Below are 17,124 nucleotides of genomic sequence, written 5' to 3' on the forward strand. Positions count from 1 at the left end.
AATCGTGAGCTAATCTTTCTGGTGTGTATGGGGCCTAAGACTTCATCAGGGGTAAGAACCATTGGGTGAATGGATTTGGTGTAACTGGTCCTATTGGAAGTTTCTGCTGATCACAGCTGATGCAATAAAATAAATATCACCAAGTACTTCTCAATGGGGCTCGATTAAATGGAAATTTTTGAGTTGAAAGTTTAGTGTGGGTTCTTGCTAGGAACAATATCAGGACGTTCTCTCTGTGGTAACCTCCTCGCTCTCATTCTGAATGCAGAGCGAGGAGGTTACCACAGAGAGAACGTCCTGATATTGTTCCTAGCAAGAACCCACACTAAACTTTCAACTCAAAAATTTCCATTTAATCGAGCCCCATTGAGAAGTACTTGGTGATATTTATTTTATTGCATCAGCTGTGATCAGCAGAAACTTCCAATAGGACCAGTTACACCAAATCCATTCACCCAATGGTTCTTACCCCTGATGAAGTCTTAGAGATGAAACGCGTCGGGTTTCTTCACCAATAAAAGAACTATTTACCCAGAAATGGACTGAGCCTATTCATTGGGAACATCCTCAAATACAAGAACACTATTTCAGGAATGTGTATTTTGTTTTGAAATTGAAATGTTGTATTGGGAGGTACAGATTCTTTACTAGGTAGCGCACCCCAATCACCCCCCACCTTCCTAAAATACTATCATGCCTCCCAAGTTTCACTGGACAGTTCCAATATGCAGGCTCCTAATGGGGTGTGCTTTTATCCAAGTGGGCATTGGGGCCTATTTTTCCTAATTTGGCAAGTGGAAATGTTGGGAAGTGCATCCTACATTAATGTATGCCTTTAATCAGTCAGGATAATCTTTAGGACTGTCTTTATGACATGGGTCACTTTCCGGATCTGTGTGGTTGGTAGGGTGGGTTGAAAAACATGATGGTGACGGTGGAGTTTTGCATTAGTGCCCGAAAGGTGCCATTTGGTGTCGATAGCAAACTTTCAACGCTCTGAGTTAATATTTTCTGTTCCGACAAAGACCTGTCCTCAAAGTTTTTTATATTTGTAGTGAAATTGTGAAAATTATATATTTTAGAAGTTTGTTGGTCCAGCTTCAAAGTTGGGCATGGAGGGCATAAAAGTAATCGTTGGGTGTACAAAAAATAAAGAGGTCGTTGAAAATGGGGAATGTAGGGAAAATCGGAGGGGTTTCGTGCCACCTTTAGCCCACCCTACTCTTACTGGGTGACTCGGACCTTACCACATGAAGGTATCTGTACTTAGAGGTTTATTTACTAAGATAGGAATTCTATTGAAGATTGAATCTGATTGGTTGCCCATAGCAACACCCCATCTATTATCTTGTAGAAGCTGCTTAATAAGAAGTAGATTCTGATTGGTTGCCCATAGCAATATTTCATCTGAAATCGGACTCACATCTTAGTAAATAAATCCTTCGAGTTCCGTCCCATGCCCAACCCAACCACCGACCTTGTGGACATATTGACAAAATTGGTTAAAATCATAGTAGGGTTTAAAAACACATATGACTATATGTATAGTGTTCCGTACCCTGCTCCTTTTTAGTGTGGCACTGGGTGCCTCCTGTCTGCGTACCTCCCTTTGCCTGCATACCTCCTCCTGCCTGCATACAACCTTCTGCCTGCGTAGCTCTCCCTGCCTGCGTACCACCCCCTGCCTGCGTACCACCTTCTGCCTGCGTACCACCCCCTGCCTGCATACAACCTTCTGCCTGCGTAGCTCTCCCTGCCTGCGTACCACCCCCTGCCTGCGTACCACCCCTGCCTGCGTACCACCTTCTGCCTGCGTATCTCCTCCTGCCTGCATACAACCTTCTGCCTGCGTAGCTCTCCCTGCCTGCGTACCACCCCCTGCCTGCGTACCACCCCTGCCTGCGTACCACCTTCTGCCTGCGTACCACCTTCTGTCTGCACACCAGCTTCTGTCTGTGTAACACCCCCTGCCTGCATACCACCCCCTGCCTGCACAACACCTCCTGCCTGCATGCCACCCCCTGCCTGCATACAACCTTCTGCCTGCGTAGCTCTCCCTGCCTGCATACCACCTTCTGCCTGCGTAGCTCTCCCTGCCTGCACAACACCACCTGCCTGCATGCCACCCCCTGCCTGCATACAACCTTCTGCCTGCGTAGCTCTCCCTGCCTGCATACCACCTTCTGCCTGCGTAGCTCTCCCTGCCTGCATACCACCTTCTGCCTGCATACCACCCCCTGCCTGCATACCACCCCCTGTCTGCACACCAGCTACTGTCTGTGTAACACCCCTTGCCTGCATACCACCCCCTGCCTTCATACCACCCCCTGCCTGCACACCACCTCCTGCCTGCATACCACCCCCTGCCTGTATACCACCTCTCTGCCTGCATACCACCCCCTGCCTGTATACCACCTCCCTGTCTGCATACCACCCCCTGCCTGCACACCATCTCCCTGCCTGCACACCACCTCCCTTCCTGCACACCACCTCCCTGCCTGCACACTACCTCCCTGCCTGCACACTACCTCCCTGCCTGCACACCACCTCCATGCCTGCACACTACCTCCCTGCCTGCACACCACCTCCCTGCCTGCACACTACCTCCCTGCCTGCACACCACCACCTGCCTGCATACCACCACCTGCCTGCCTACCACATCCTGCCCCTGCCTGCATACTACCTGCCCCCAGGTAGCATTAAGCATCTAATGGTGGAAAACACAGAGTGCTGGTGGCTTCATGCTTTCAGTGTGTATGCTGGTAAATTCTCCATCACCTGCTCAGACCGTATAATGATGGAGGGGGTATTGACCGGCCCCTGCATCACAACACAATGTGACTAGTTCTCCTTGTCCCGTCCCCCCCCACAGGCAGCTGGCGCAGTACGGCCATTGGTGTCCACGGTTATTGCTTCCTCCTCGGACGGTTGTTTGGACCATTCACTGGAACGGGCCAAGCACAGAGCCAGCGAAATGCCGCAAGCTTTCCTGTTTGATGTCATATACAAAGCATACCTCCAGGTGAGTGCGTGAGACATGTTTCCAATCCAGAGCTCAGGGAATTCTCAGGAGACTGCCAAGGAGCCTAATATAGCCGGGGAAGTTCTATTGCCAGTCGTTCTGTCGAAGGTGAATCACAGTTAGGAACCTAATTGTACATTGTGATGTATTCATATGCTGGTAATTAATCAGCGCCCCCCTACTGTGACAGTATGTGTGGTCCCATAGGAGATTGTGCATGTTCTGCAACATTATGCAGAATTCCTGCCAACATACAGAACCATGAGAGGGTAAGTGTTATGAAGACAACTCTCTCTGCATATGTTACATCTACCCCACCTGCAGTGCACATGGTTTTGTCCATTAGCAAACTAAATGTGCTTTGCAAACCAACCGGAACCAGACCCCAAATCCGTTTTGACGAATGCCAATAATAATGTGAAAATCCGGCATGGTGTGAGTTTCCATAGGAAATAACTTGGAACCCTTTGTTAAAGCAAGGACAACATACAGAGTGATTTGTCTAGATGTTCTGGGTGGCTGCATGTCTGTGCAGCGTTATTCAAAAGTTGCTGCCTGAACATTGCCATAATTCTGTGAAACACTGCTCCACGTTCTTAGCCACTTGATTATATAAATTACTCCCCTATATGATGCAGCTGAATCTGTTGTCACCTGCATGAAGCCACGGAACACTTGCTGTCTGACAACCGCCAACATTTGTACTGGTCCAAATCACACAGAGGCGGCGTGTTGTCACCTTGGTAGCGGTTAGTTGTGCCACCTGGATGGGGAGATGCAGGGGGTAGGGCGATTTGCAGAACACCCTCCAACTCTCTCCGTGTTCACATTTCCCCCATCCCGTCCACTTCACTAGGGATCGGCTTGGATGCCGGAGGGTAACCTGCACTCCAGAAATTCCCGTATTGTTCCGTGACCGTAGAGGCAAAAATGTTCTGACATGTTCTTTCATAAATGACAGATTTATATTAAACATAAAAGTCATCTGTGTCGGCATTTTAAGTGTTGACAGGATTGCCGTTGACCACGTAACACATACGTCCTTTTACGCGTTTTGCAGCGGAAGGGGTTAACCGTTATGTCCTCATTTTTATGCGGTGCTGCGGGGACAGAACCCGTTGGTGTTATTTGAGGACATCTATATAATATAAAACAATATTATTACAGTATGTAGGAACATTGTAAGTCCTACATCTGGTTCAGTTCTAGACCGGTCACAGTTACAATTAGACAAGTGCTTTAAATTGGATGACAGACCGCCGGAATCAGATTAAATAATCTGGGTTGTCGCATTGAAATATATATAATTAAATTCACCACTAAATGCAAAAACGTCCTACTTCAAAGAGAAGCGTCGCATTATTGTAAGAGAGTATTCGGCGGAGTTTACAGTGTCACAACACATCCACATTTATCTACTGAGCACCAAGGGACTTTTTTGATCTTCCTACATTAATGCCCAAAACCTGATGTTTCCTGGCAACGTTAATGGAACCTGAGATAATTGAAAACTTTAATTGAGACAATGAGTCAGATTGTTTTACATAGAATAAAAGCATTTTAGCTGAGCGTCTGATGTTGGGGGATACTTCAGGTCTCTGCCTCAGGTAACTAGGAACAAAAGCGGTCTAGACTTTCTCGATTTGCTCTTAATCAATCTGGATTATCTCATACATGTATTAGTTTTTTTATAAGCCTCTATCTAACTAATGGGCCATACACACGGGGCGATTTACATCGGTGAAGCACGGATCGCTCCGTGTGTATGGCCCCTGACGATTTATATTACATGCAGTATAAATCTAGTCATCACCAGTGTTCTCTCAATGGACAATACGGGCAGAGACAGATCACTGCAAAGCTCCCATCGCCCCGGGTGTGCGGGGGATAACTTTATGGTTAGACAGTGGGGGTTATTCTGATTCACCCGGAAAGGCACAATTACTCTCTAATGGACAAAACCATATGCACTGCAGGTGGGGCTGATGTAACGTGTGCAGAGAGAGTTACATGTGGGTGTTTTATTGTTTCTGTGCAGGGTAAATACTGGCTGCTTTATTTTTACACTGAAGTACACCCCCCACCCAAATCTAACTCTCTCTGCACATGTTACATCTGCCCCACCTGCAGTGCATATGGTTTTGTCCATTAGAGAGTGATTGTGCCTTTCCGATTGAATCAGAATACCACCCCCCCAGTGTATCTAACCCCAAAAAAGTAAACTATCATATACCTTAAGCTTGTGTTTTGAAACAAGAGAACTAATACCAGTTTCACGCTGCCTAAACGTTTTAAAAACCGGTATTTTGAAACAATACTTAAAACGGGTCTGAGCCTTCACATTGCAGTAGATTACCGTTTTAAATACAGTTTAAGTACCATTCACATCAGTCAACCCGTTTAATCCCCAGAACACGTATTTAAGGCAGAATGCAGGGGACAGCCTATCACAGGTCTGTAATCTGTTGTTATTACTAAATACCGTTTCAGAGCCATTCTCACTGCATAAAAAAAACGGCTCTGAAACGTGTAGGACTCTGCTTTTGAAACGTTTTGAAATGCCAGTTATCTTTAACTGGGAAATCAACTCTGGCGCTTTCCCAATGCAGCCTTAAATGTTTTAAAATGGGGAAAAAAACAGCAATATACCATTTAACAAGTGCGGTGTGAAAGGGGTATTAAACATTTCCAGAACAAGTTGAATTTATATTGTTTTGGCAACATTTTATGAGACTCTGTTATTCACAGGTGAATTCCCTCCATGTAATGTTGTTCTATGCACCGTACCATACGTTCCAGATACATGGTGGACACACTGTGAATGGACCTAATAATGTTGGTTTTGATGCCCACATGTAAATACCTGCCAGAAGAACCCCGTAGTGTTCCCCCAGCAAAGCTGCAGAGTCCTGGAATGTGTAACCAGCATTAGAGCAGGGCACATCGCTGTGTCTTATCTCTGCTGTGTGTGACTGTATACAGGTCGCGGTTACAGGGACTGCCGCTGCGTCTTATGTAACGAAAGGAAAGAGAGCAGCGAATTGTGAAGATGACTCTATGTATTATCAGTTACGCCAGCTCCTGCACATAAAAATTCCTTATCGCTGCAATAAGGACTCTGTATTCACCCAGATATTGGCGGGTCACAGGAACAGGGGCTGTTATAGGAGTTCGCCCCAGCAATCACTGAGAAGTGATTGTATTGTGATCACATTACTTTCTCCTTTGCCCACTCAACTGTCCTACTGTACCTGCACTGACGGACCTTGGCACATTTGGTTGGACACCACCATCTATTTTGCCTCCGGGTCATTCAGTATGAATTTACACCCCCTGCATAAAGTCGCTACTTCCAGGCGTTGCGTGCTAATACTCGCCATTCACATCCATGAATAGAGGTCGGAGAACCTCTGAATGAGCCCCACAGTTACCTGTAACCAGATACAGAATAATGTATGAGATATAAGTTTCTGTAATCTTGACTCTATAATGAACATATGTGTTCTAGACCAGGGGTAGCCAACTCCAGTCCCCGAGAGCCACCAACAGTTACTGTTTTCCAGATCTCCTCACAGAATCACAAGTGAAGTAATTATCTCCACCTGTGGATCTTTTGTAATTTGTCAGTGAGTAATGAGTGCACCTGTGCAGCAGCTATGTTGTCTGGAAAACATGAACCGTTGGTAGCTCTCGAGGACTGGAGTTTGCTACCCCTGTTCTAGACTACATGCCCAAAAAGTAAATGGATACCCCGTGTAATTAGTGGAATCATCTATCCATGGCTATGACATTGTCTAACGAGTTCTAAACTAAAGGTCAGTAAATAAACTGTTCATCAGGAGTTCTACGGTTCAAGATTAAATGGCCGCAGCCGCACGCAAGCCTAAAATCACTGTGGGGCTGATTCAGACCCATTCGTACAGGTCCAAATTTGGCCCTGTTTTTGATGGTGGGAGGTCTCCACATGTGCGTATATCCGCATGTGCAGAACTCCTGTGCAAGGGGTGGGCAGGGGCTAGCATCAGAGGAATGCTGGGCAATCAACGGCGGAGATAAAAGTCTATTAGACTGACTTTTATATTTGAAGGGGAGAAAAAAATCATTTGATAGTCTTTAACTATCAAATGATTTCTGTCCCCTTTGGCCGCATGCGCGGGGATGTGTTCTCGTACACATCCCCTCGCATGCTAGAGAGGGGGTGCGGGGGCGGCTCTGACCTGTTCACTAGGCTACCAGTATACGAATCGGGCCCTGTGTGCAATGCAAACATTTTGTAGAATGGTGTGGCGCACACCGCCATTGGAGCAGTTGGGAAACACTATCAGGAGTGGCGTAACCCGCTACATTTTCAGCCAGTCTGACAGAGTAATCTGGGTTTGGCAGAGGGCAGGAGAACACTTCCTGTCTGAAATTTCTTTTTGTATGGTTTGGCCCGTGCCCCATAGATCCAGTGATGGGAAACCTCAATCCCGCTCAATGAACTTTCAAACAGTTGTGTACTTCAAGCTTTGTGGCAACAGTTCGCGGTTTCAGTATGACCATGCCCCCACGTACAGGGGTTGGGATCATTTGGTCTATTGCATTATGGTAGAAAGTCATTAGGTCGAATCCATTAGGTCGACATGCTAAAAGGTCGACATGACTCTAGGTCGACATGGGAAAAGGTCGACATGATTCTAGGTCGAAAGGTCATTAGTTCGACAGGTCATTAGTTCGACATTGTCTATGTCGACATTCACAAGGTCGACATGGGGTTTTTCACTGTTTTTTTACCTGAATGTCAGCACAGTCGACATGGACACAGTTTAAAGTGCACTGCATCCCCTCGCATCGCTCGCTGCGCTCGCTATGCGTCGGGCGCGGTGCCTCGCTACGCTCGGCACACTATTTTATTCTCCCACCACGCCCTAGTGGATGGTAGGGCATGAAATACCGCCTGTCGGCACATGTTGGCTCAAAAAACAGTGAAAAACTCCATGTCGACCTTGTGAATGTCGACATAGACAATGTCGAACTAATGACCTTGTCGAACTAATGACCTGTCGAACTAATGACCTTTCGAACTAGAATCATGTCGACCTTTTCCCATGTCGACCTAGAGTCATGTCGACCTTTTAGCATGTCGACCTAATGGATTCGACCTAATGACTGTCGACCATAATGCAGTAGACCAAATGACCGCATCCCACGTACAGATGGTTCACTGGGTTTGGTGCAAAAGTATTTGGCTGGCTTACATAGATCCCTGAAGTCAACCCCATTGAACACCTTTGGGTGTAAATGGAATGCTGACCTTTATCCCCCAATGACCAAACCCAATAAGGACAAGGTGTTCATGCCAAACTAATCTACTAGGGTTCTATGAAGAGGTTAGCAAAAACCTCGATAATGGAAATGCTGTAGATGTGATTTTCCTAGATTTCGCTAATGCATTTGATACTGTCCCACACAAGAGATTGATTAATAAAATGGAGAACCTAGGATTGGGTGAAAATATCTGCAGATGGGTAGGGAATTGGCTATGTAATAGAGAACAAAGAGTGGTTGTGAATGGTGCCGTATCAGATATGATACCGGTACTAAGTGGAGTGCCCCAGGGTTCGGTTTTGGGGCCCATTTTGTTTAACATTTTTATTAACGATATTGGGATAGGGTTACTCAGCAATGTATCCATCTTTGCGGACGATACAAAACTTAGCAAAGTCATCAAATCATCAGAAGATGTCACCATGCTTCAAAATGATCTTGCAATTCTAGATGAGTGGGCAAAAAAATGGAAGATGAGGTTCAATGTAGATAAATGTAAGGTTATGCACCTTGGGAGACACAACCAGTGTGCAAGTTACAACCTTAGCGGAGAGGAACTGGGTAATTCCATACTTGAAAAGGATCTAGGAGTCCAAATAGACAGCAAACTGGGATGTAGTGCCCATTGTAATGTAGCTACAAAAAAGCCAACAAAATTCTGGCATGTATTAAGAGGGGAATGGAAACTAGGGACTCAAGGGTAATTATGCCACTATATAAAGCATTGGTGAGACCTCACCTCGAGTACAGTTCTGGGCCCCACACTATAAAAAGGTCCAAAGGCGAGCAACAAAGCTTATTAGGGGAATGGAGAATTTAAGCTACGGGGAGAGATTAAGCAATTTGGGACTATTTACATTAGAAAAGAGACGTTTAAGGGGGGACATGCTCAACATGTACAAGTATATCAAGGGCCAATATAAGGAACTGTCACACACCCTATTTTCTACTAGAAAGGAATCTAGGACGCGAGGGCATGAGTATAGATTAGAAGAAAAAAGATTTCATTCAGCTAGTAGAAAGAATTTCTTTACGGTCAGAACAGTCAAACGCTGGAACTCTCTTCCCAGAGAGGTGTTAACGGCTGGCTCATTAAATGCGTTCAAGGCAAAGTTGGACAAACATTTACTGGAGAAAAACATCCATGGGTACAAATAAGAAATATAATTTGTCTGTAAAATACCAGAACCTACCAAATCAGCAATGGATATCTATACCTGGTTGAACTAGATGGACGCAAGTCTTTTTTCAGCCTTACCTACTATGTAACTATGTAACTATGTATAAAATAAAATTATTATAATAAAGCTTTAGAAAACATTTGTTTTCTGAATTACTTTATTTGTTATCAGGGTGTTCGGGGCGGCTGCTGCCTGGCGGCGGCATCAAATTTCAGAAAGCATCGTTCCTCCAGCTTGACCCGTTAGTGCGATCTCCATCTGCGGATGACGTTAGCTGTGGTGGCCTGTAACCTGCAGTATTGCAAAATGGGCAGGTTCTGAAATATAGTAGCCAGTCCGATGGCTGATGATCGCCTGGCCGGGTCATAACTACGAAAATGTTCGTTTGCTGGGACAGCTGGATTTTGCTGAGCTGTCCCGGCGACATTTATATGCAGGATGCCAGCGGGCGCACATGCATGAAGTATTATAATGACCGCAGAAGAGGGGACAGCGCTATTGCAGCAATAGCCGGACCAACTCTCCAGTAATACCCATGTTTTTGAAATTAGATGTTCAAGAGCACGTATGGGTGTTATCATCTGTTGACCATTTAATTACAGTTCCAGCATAAATTATATCCTATATTTTTTGTACTCCATTGTATTGGAGTGATTCTTTACGATGTTAGGAGCCTCTGAGATGTCACTGGGGCCAAGTAAGACCCCACATGTACAACTTTTAGGGATTCAACCCCATATACTAAATAAAAAGAAGACCGTCAGGCTCACTTTAGCATTCTATCCATCCATGAAGAAAAGAGGACACTCCTAGATGTTTGGGTCACCGCACTCTGACCTCTACCATACCAGCTGGTTATTTTCGGCTACAGTAACTTTCAGCGCGGTCTTTGCGGCGTCACGGTGATTATATTTCATCATTAATATAATGGGCTAATTTCTCAGCTGATAAAACGACACAAGAGATTTTTCCTCTCTTGTTGATCTGGTCTCGGTGGAAAAGTTGAGGACTGAGTTTGACCTTCATGTCAGACGAGTCTCGGTCCCTTTTGAAGCACATATCGTAGCGCTGATTTATCTTGGGCTAGATCGACTAAATGTGTTCAATGAATGAACAATTGTTTATTTTTATTTGGGGGGGGAAGGGGGATTTTTCTGGACTCCTCCACAACAAACACAATGGCCTCCATGTTTCCTTCATCAGGCTCTCGCTCTCTTCTGTCTTCCGGCCTAATGATGTTAGGAGACTGTTTGCTTTGTCTAATCGGATACAGACCGCATTCCATAGGTCGTAAGTCCGGAAAAATAGTAGTGACCGAAAAGACTGATTTTCATTTCAGATATGCTAATTGGAAGCTTCCTCTCCTTATTGGTCCCTAGAGGACAATTGCTCCTGAGTATTTCGTGTTTAACCCTTCTCTATGGCAGAAGATGTTTTGTTTTACCTTATTTCCACAGGTCAAAGATTTATTTGGAATTTTTTTTTTATATATATATTTTACTTTTTTATTTAATAAATTACAAACCTTGGTACTTGTGTATTTTGGCGGCGCCCCCGATGTCCGTCGTACGACGAACAGATCGCATCGCATGCCATGCACCCGATGGCATGCGATGTGATGCGACGCGATTTTGACCCCCTATACGACCAAAAATCGTAAAAGCACCCTAAAGGGTGCTTTTGAGCACCCAAATGGGTGCTTACAATGTTAAATGCACCCCCACGCCACCCCCCACTATAAACGTGAACCCGAAGCGTGGCGAGCGCAGCGAGCCCGCGAGGGGCGGCGGTACGCGTCCTACGACCTTTTTATACCCCCACTATCCACGTCGGCGTGGAGTTGAGAATAGAATAGTGTGGCGAGCGCAACGAGCCACCGAGCCTGAAGCGTGGCGAGCGGACGCGGATACCTTCACAGGTAAACGCGTCCCTTCGCGGGCTTCACAGGTATCCGCGTCCCCTCGCGGGGCTCGCTGCGCTCGCCACGCTTCGGGCTCGGTGGCTCGTTGCGCTCGCCACACTATTCTATTCTCAACTCCACGCCGACGTGGATAGTGGGGGTATGAAAAGGTCGTAGGACGCGTACCGCCGCCCCTCGCGGGCTCGCTGCGCTCGTCACGCTTCGGGTTCACGTTTATAGTGGGGGGGTGGCGTGGGGGTGCATTTAACATTGTAAGCACCCATTTGGGTGCTTAACATTGTATAAGCACCCATTAGGGTGCTTATACAATGTTTAATCGCATCGCATCGCATCGAATGGCATCGTATGCCATGTACAATGGCATACAATTTCAAAATTGTATGCCATCGAGCACTATCGTACGATATCGCGTCGCATCGCATACCATCGTATGCGTTATGGTATGCGATGCGATGGGCGCCGCCAAAATACACAAGTACCCAAACCTTTACATTTACAAATCGGTCTCTGAATTAACCACATAATCACACCCAGGACTTTCACTGCTTCCTTATATGCAGTATCTTCATTCTATTAGGACATGCATTGATGGGTAGCTGTGCTAAAAATTAATTTTGCCTAATTTAAAGTCAATACGCTGATAGTGGAATAGGAGTTCCCTGAAATGATCAGGTGTTAACTCAGAAGCACACTGTTACTTGACAGGCTGTAAACAACAGCAGAGTGCCCCAGAAAACACCTTTAATCATGGAAACTAGCTGTGCTGATTAGTGGCGTAACTAGAAATTTTGCCTCCCCCCCCCAGCCAAAATAAAGTTTCTGGAGCCGCCCCATGTCCCTTACACATTACGCCACACATCATAATGCTCCTTACACTATACACCACACACAGTAATGCCCCTTACACTATACACCATACACATAATGCCCCTTACACTATATGCCACACACCTAAATGCACCTTACACTATACACCACACACATAATGCCCCTTACACTACACACCACACACCTAAATGCACCTTACACTATACACCACACACATAATGCCCCTTACACTATACACCACACACATAATGCCCCTTACACTACACACCACACACATAATGCCCCTTACACTATGAGTTTTTCTTGGTTTTCTTGGTGTCTATGTCGACATAGGTCGGTATGGAAACTGTTTACCACATCCCCTCGCTACGCTCCCCATGATTCGGGCACGATGCCTCACTGTGCTCGGCACACTATTATATTCTCCCACTGTGCTGTATTGGATGGTAGGGTATGAAAAAAAAATTAAACCACATGTCGACCTTTTGACTGTCCACCAATAGTTGTTGACCTTTTGACTGTTGACCTAGACATTGTAGATGTAATGACTGCATACCGATCCTTTATCAGCGGATTTGTTTTCAGTCTGTGTGCACCTTTCAGGTAATGTTATACTCTCTCTCCTATACCCTACACTTGGACACGGATATTGATAGTAAATTGAAGCGTATTAGTAATATTTGTTGAAGTATTCCTTGATCGTAACTCAAATCAAATTACTGAATTAGGGGATCAGAGTGTCTATAAAAATCCACATTTTATTGATATGCCCTTGTGACTTTATTAGCCATATCATACAAGGGAGAGAAATCAGCTGATGGCCGCTGACAATTGAATGATGTTTTTCCCCTTCGGTTATAAGAGACCGACTTAAAAATAGACCACATGATTTGGATATTTATGAAGAAGTTGCTTAATTTGCCATTTGTCACACGTATACTCTAAAAAGTGAGGAACAAAGTTATACTTGTGACTGTGTAAAAATATACATAGTAAAATATCTTTTTTCTACTACACTACAATATGCGGTTATTATCAAATACAATAAAACAGAAACAAACTCCATAAGAAATTTTACAATAAAATTGTAAATAAAATATTATAAATATTAGATTTATATAAGAAAAAAAGACGCGTTGTTAAAAGGCCTTATCACAATCACGCGCCTGAAAAGTGAAGATTTGTTTAAAGTACAGGTTGACTATCCCTCATCTGAAATATTTGGGACCACGAGCATTTTGGAAAAGGGATTTTTGTGGATTTCTGATTCCCCCCCCTACTTACCTGGTCCCCTGGCAGTGCCCCAATGGTCCCCCGACATCCATGGTGTCCCCTGGCGTCCGCGGCAGCCATCAGAATCTTCTTCAGCGGATGTTCCGGAGCACCCGCGTAATGCATCCTGTGGACCTGCTGAAGAGGTTTCCGATGGCTGCCGTGGACACCGGGGGATGAGGTAAGTATGAAAAAAGGTGCAGGGAAATGACAAAAAAAAAAAAAATATTTAAAAAAACCACCAATTAAAAAAAAAAAAACAGTTTTCGGAATAATTCGATTTTTGGATAAGGGAGCCAACCTGTATTATTTTTTTCAAAAAGGGACAGTTTGCTCCACCTCCCTCCAAAAAGAACTTTTGTAAACTTTGACCATAGTCTCTAAACTGTGTGGGTGGGGGTGTATATGAGTTTCCCCGATATGCAGTATGCACTTGGGGTTGTGCTATTCAATTGAGAAGCATAGAACTGGACGCAGCAGGGATTTCTATAGAAATCGCTGCATCTTTTTTATTGCACCGTCTGATTTTTCCTATAATCCATTAATTTTAAGACAATAATAACTGCATCTTGCTGTGTCCCGAATGGACACCGACACGTCCCCTCGCATGGCTCTACTAAGAACCCATTGTTTTTTATGTATACATGTTATTACATTTGCATTCTTGATTTTGAAAGTACTTTTTTAGTTGGTTCCCATTTTAGCTATTTATTGTGAATGTGGGTTGTCGGTTTGTACTCAGAGACGCACAGTAATCACCAGACTCAGACACTTCCAGATCACTCATCGTATCTTGTTCCGCAGAGTACACATCGCCGCGCTGTCATTGTGTGAGCCCCGGATAATAACTGCAGCACGCTGCTCAGATGGGACATGACCAGGCCGGGCCTGTTACTGCACGGAGGACAATTTGAAGTTGACTTTACAGAAGCACGGAGGGAGGGGGGGGGGGGACAGTACAGAAAACAAACATCCTGCTTGTTGTATTAATAATGATTAATTAAAGGGGAATGTTAAAGGGCAAATTTATTATGTAGAATTATTTTTCTTTTCTAAAAGGCATCCTCTTCCTACAGTGCAGAAACTCCCAGACACTATTATCCATGCATACAGTAACTCTAGTTACAGGCATAGATTAGGGACTCTAAGGGGAACCAGGATGTAGCCTGCTCCAAAGTACCCAGTTGTGTGTGTGTCTGGGATCTTGGGATTGCAAGGGATGTTTGGCCACTCCCATAAAATGGCATGACCACACCCCTTTCAGTGGTAACATGTACACAGCACCTGGTATTCACAATGGGACATGACCACAACCTCCTAGCACTTGGCATGTGCTTTTGAATTCATATGTTTGACAGTTGGACAGTGCCTGTTACCTAGGAAACTTCAAGTCATAATCTCACTTATCAGAAGAAGGAGTCTGTCAGCAGACGCTCTTTAGGCCCTTCCCCCTTGTGTCGGCAATTGTAATGACACGTACTGTACATAAAAAGCTCCCACCATATAATATGTTATTTTGTAGCGGGTTAACAACCACACTGTACCAGGTAAACCGCATAGACAAGCAGGGTTACAGCATTGCAGCATACAGGTGTCACAGCATAGTTCAAACTCCTCACAGTGTTCCAGTGGTCCCTACCATAGCCAACACACCCAGCTTATCACCTGGGCAGCTGTACCACCATCAGGAACATTGACCCTCTGCCCTGGAAACACTTTTTATCAGGAAACCACAGGTGCCGCTAATCAGCCTAACCCTGATCACATCCGTTTTCCTGATGCTGCTGCTGCTCTAGAACCTGGACTGGAACCTCCACATAACCTTAATTTGGAAGTATGCTGTCACTGCTACAAGATCTAAGGCAGCTACAGTTTGTGCAGCTGTGCGCCCTCTACAAATTCCCATGATGCCACCATGTATTTCCCCATGCCACTGTAATAACTGTCAGCTCTCTCAGAGCATGGTCCAAAATCATGTGCCGTCACGTTTGCATATATGAATTGTAAAGGGCTACTTTTCATACACCATAAAGCGAGTGACTGCTTACATGTGTTATTGTGGACTGCAAGCTACGTTTCCACTCTGACAATTGGTGGATACACTAATCTGATTCACTTCAGAACCCAATGACATAAAACTGTAAGATGACAGGTGGAAGGAAGCTGGTGATAGCCGTGCCAGGGTCCCGGGAAAACGGCCTGTCTGAAATCCATTCCAAACTATCCAAGGAAGACCTTGCACACAATGGGCCAGATGTACTAAGCTTCAAAAGTGATAAAATAGAGAGTGATGAACAGCCAGCCAATCAGCTCCTATCTGACATTTTTCAAACCCAGTCTGTGACATGGCAGGTAGAAGCTGATTGGCTGGCTGTTTATCACTCTTCATTTTATCACTTTTGAAGTTTATTGCATCTGGCCCAATGCGAGATGTCATCAACACTAAAAGAAAAGGCCCTTTCCTGGAGACCCTGCAACATTGATTGTATTGTGTCAATGGATAGAGAATAATTGTTAGATTGTAGTACCCTCCATTCCCCATAATACCACAATCCGCTCCAAAGCGCTAATTGACAGTTAGGAGCTGATTGCATTATCATTTACCCCTCTTGCACTTAACTTCAGAGCTCTTTGTTATCCAGTTACAATACCTTTTATGAAATAACACATTTCAATATACTGTCACTATGAGATTTTTAATTATATGAAGCTGCTTGTACGGTGTAAAAAATAATTAGCATTGCAATTGAGCAGGTCTATGTAGTGTGCAGCCACACATCCCTTTGCAGCTACACACTACATAGATCTGCTCAGCTACAATGTGGATCATTTTCTCATGCTGTACAAGGTGAGCTTCAAATAGTTAGAATTCTCCAGTTTTCTGTGTAGGGTCGGATAGCTGAATAATAGGGTGTCTAACTGCCATGTCACAGGCGATGGGTTTGAATCCTGGGTATGTCAGCATCTTAAAAATGTGATAAAGAACAGTGTGACTGAATAACAAATAGTTCTGAGGTTAAGTTCATGGATTTTGTATAGGTATTATTGACGGAAAGGGTTGGTGAAGGAGGCGGGGCAGTCAGGAGATGGCGGTTCTGGCCTTAGGTGTCATAGATGCGTCAAATCCTCCTGTATCACACATGGAAGGGACTGGCTGCCGGTGTTTGAGCCATTGCTGTGACATCACACACCCAGCATCCCCACTCCCCAGCCGGCGCATAGAGAAGAGGAGCCTGTGGCCTTCATCTCTAGGCTTTTTTTTGTAGCCTTCTGCACCGCCCACCAACCAATACTGCCGGCCAAGGCCCTGAATATGCCACAGTGCCATTCTTGCCAGGAATCGGGTTGGCAATACTGCAACAGCATGAGGACGAGGTGTACAGGAGGACACCCAGCAGTGAGTGACACAGAGTCCTTGGGTGAGATTTAATAGGATGAGAGATTCAGAAAGTGAGAGATTTGGTAAGAAATCTCCAGGTTTTTTTTTAAGCGGCAACCATTTACACTGCTAAACCAGTTTGATTTTGAAGTGTAAATGATTGCCGCTTTAAAAAAACTCGAGATTTCTCACCAAATCTCTCACTTTCTGAAAA

General features: G+C 44.9%; 1 protein-coding gene across 5 annotated transcripts in view; it reads left to right on the plus strand.

Moving 5' to 3' along the window:
* The window catches only part of CRPPA (CDP-L-ribitol pyrophosphorylase A), a 300,601-nt gene that overhangs the window by 60,916 nt on the left and 222,561 nt on the right, over positions 1–17,124 (plus strand). For 4 of the 5 annotated variants that reach the window (XM_083186788.1, XM_083186789.1, XM_083186793.1 and 1 more), the window contains exon 3: positions 2,873–3,022. The exons of the other annotated variant lie outside the window; for it this stretch is intronic. In XM_083186788.1, the coding sequence (XP_083042914.1) occupies positions 2,873–3,022 (150 nt within the window). The remainder of the gene's footprint in view (positions 1–2,872; positions 3,023–17,124) is intronic. 5 annotated transcript variants of the gene reach the window in all.

This window comes from Crinia signifera, chromosome 5, assembly GCF_055691185.1.
Source record: "Crinia signifera chromosome 5, ASM5569118v1, whole genome shotgun sequence".
Taxonomy (NCBI): domain Eukaryota; kingdom Metazoa; phylum Chordata; class Amphibia; order Anura; family Myobatrachidae; genus Crinia; species Crinia signifera.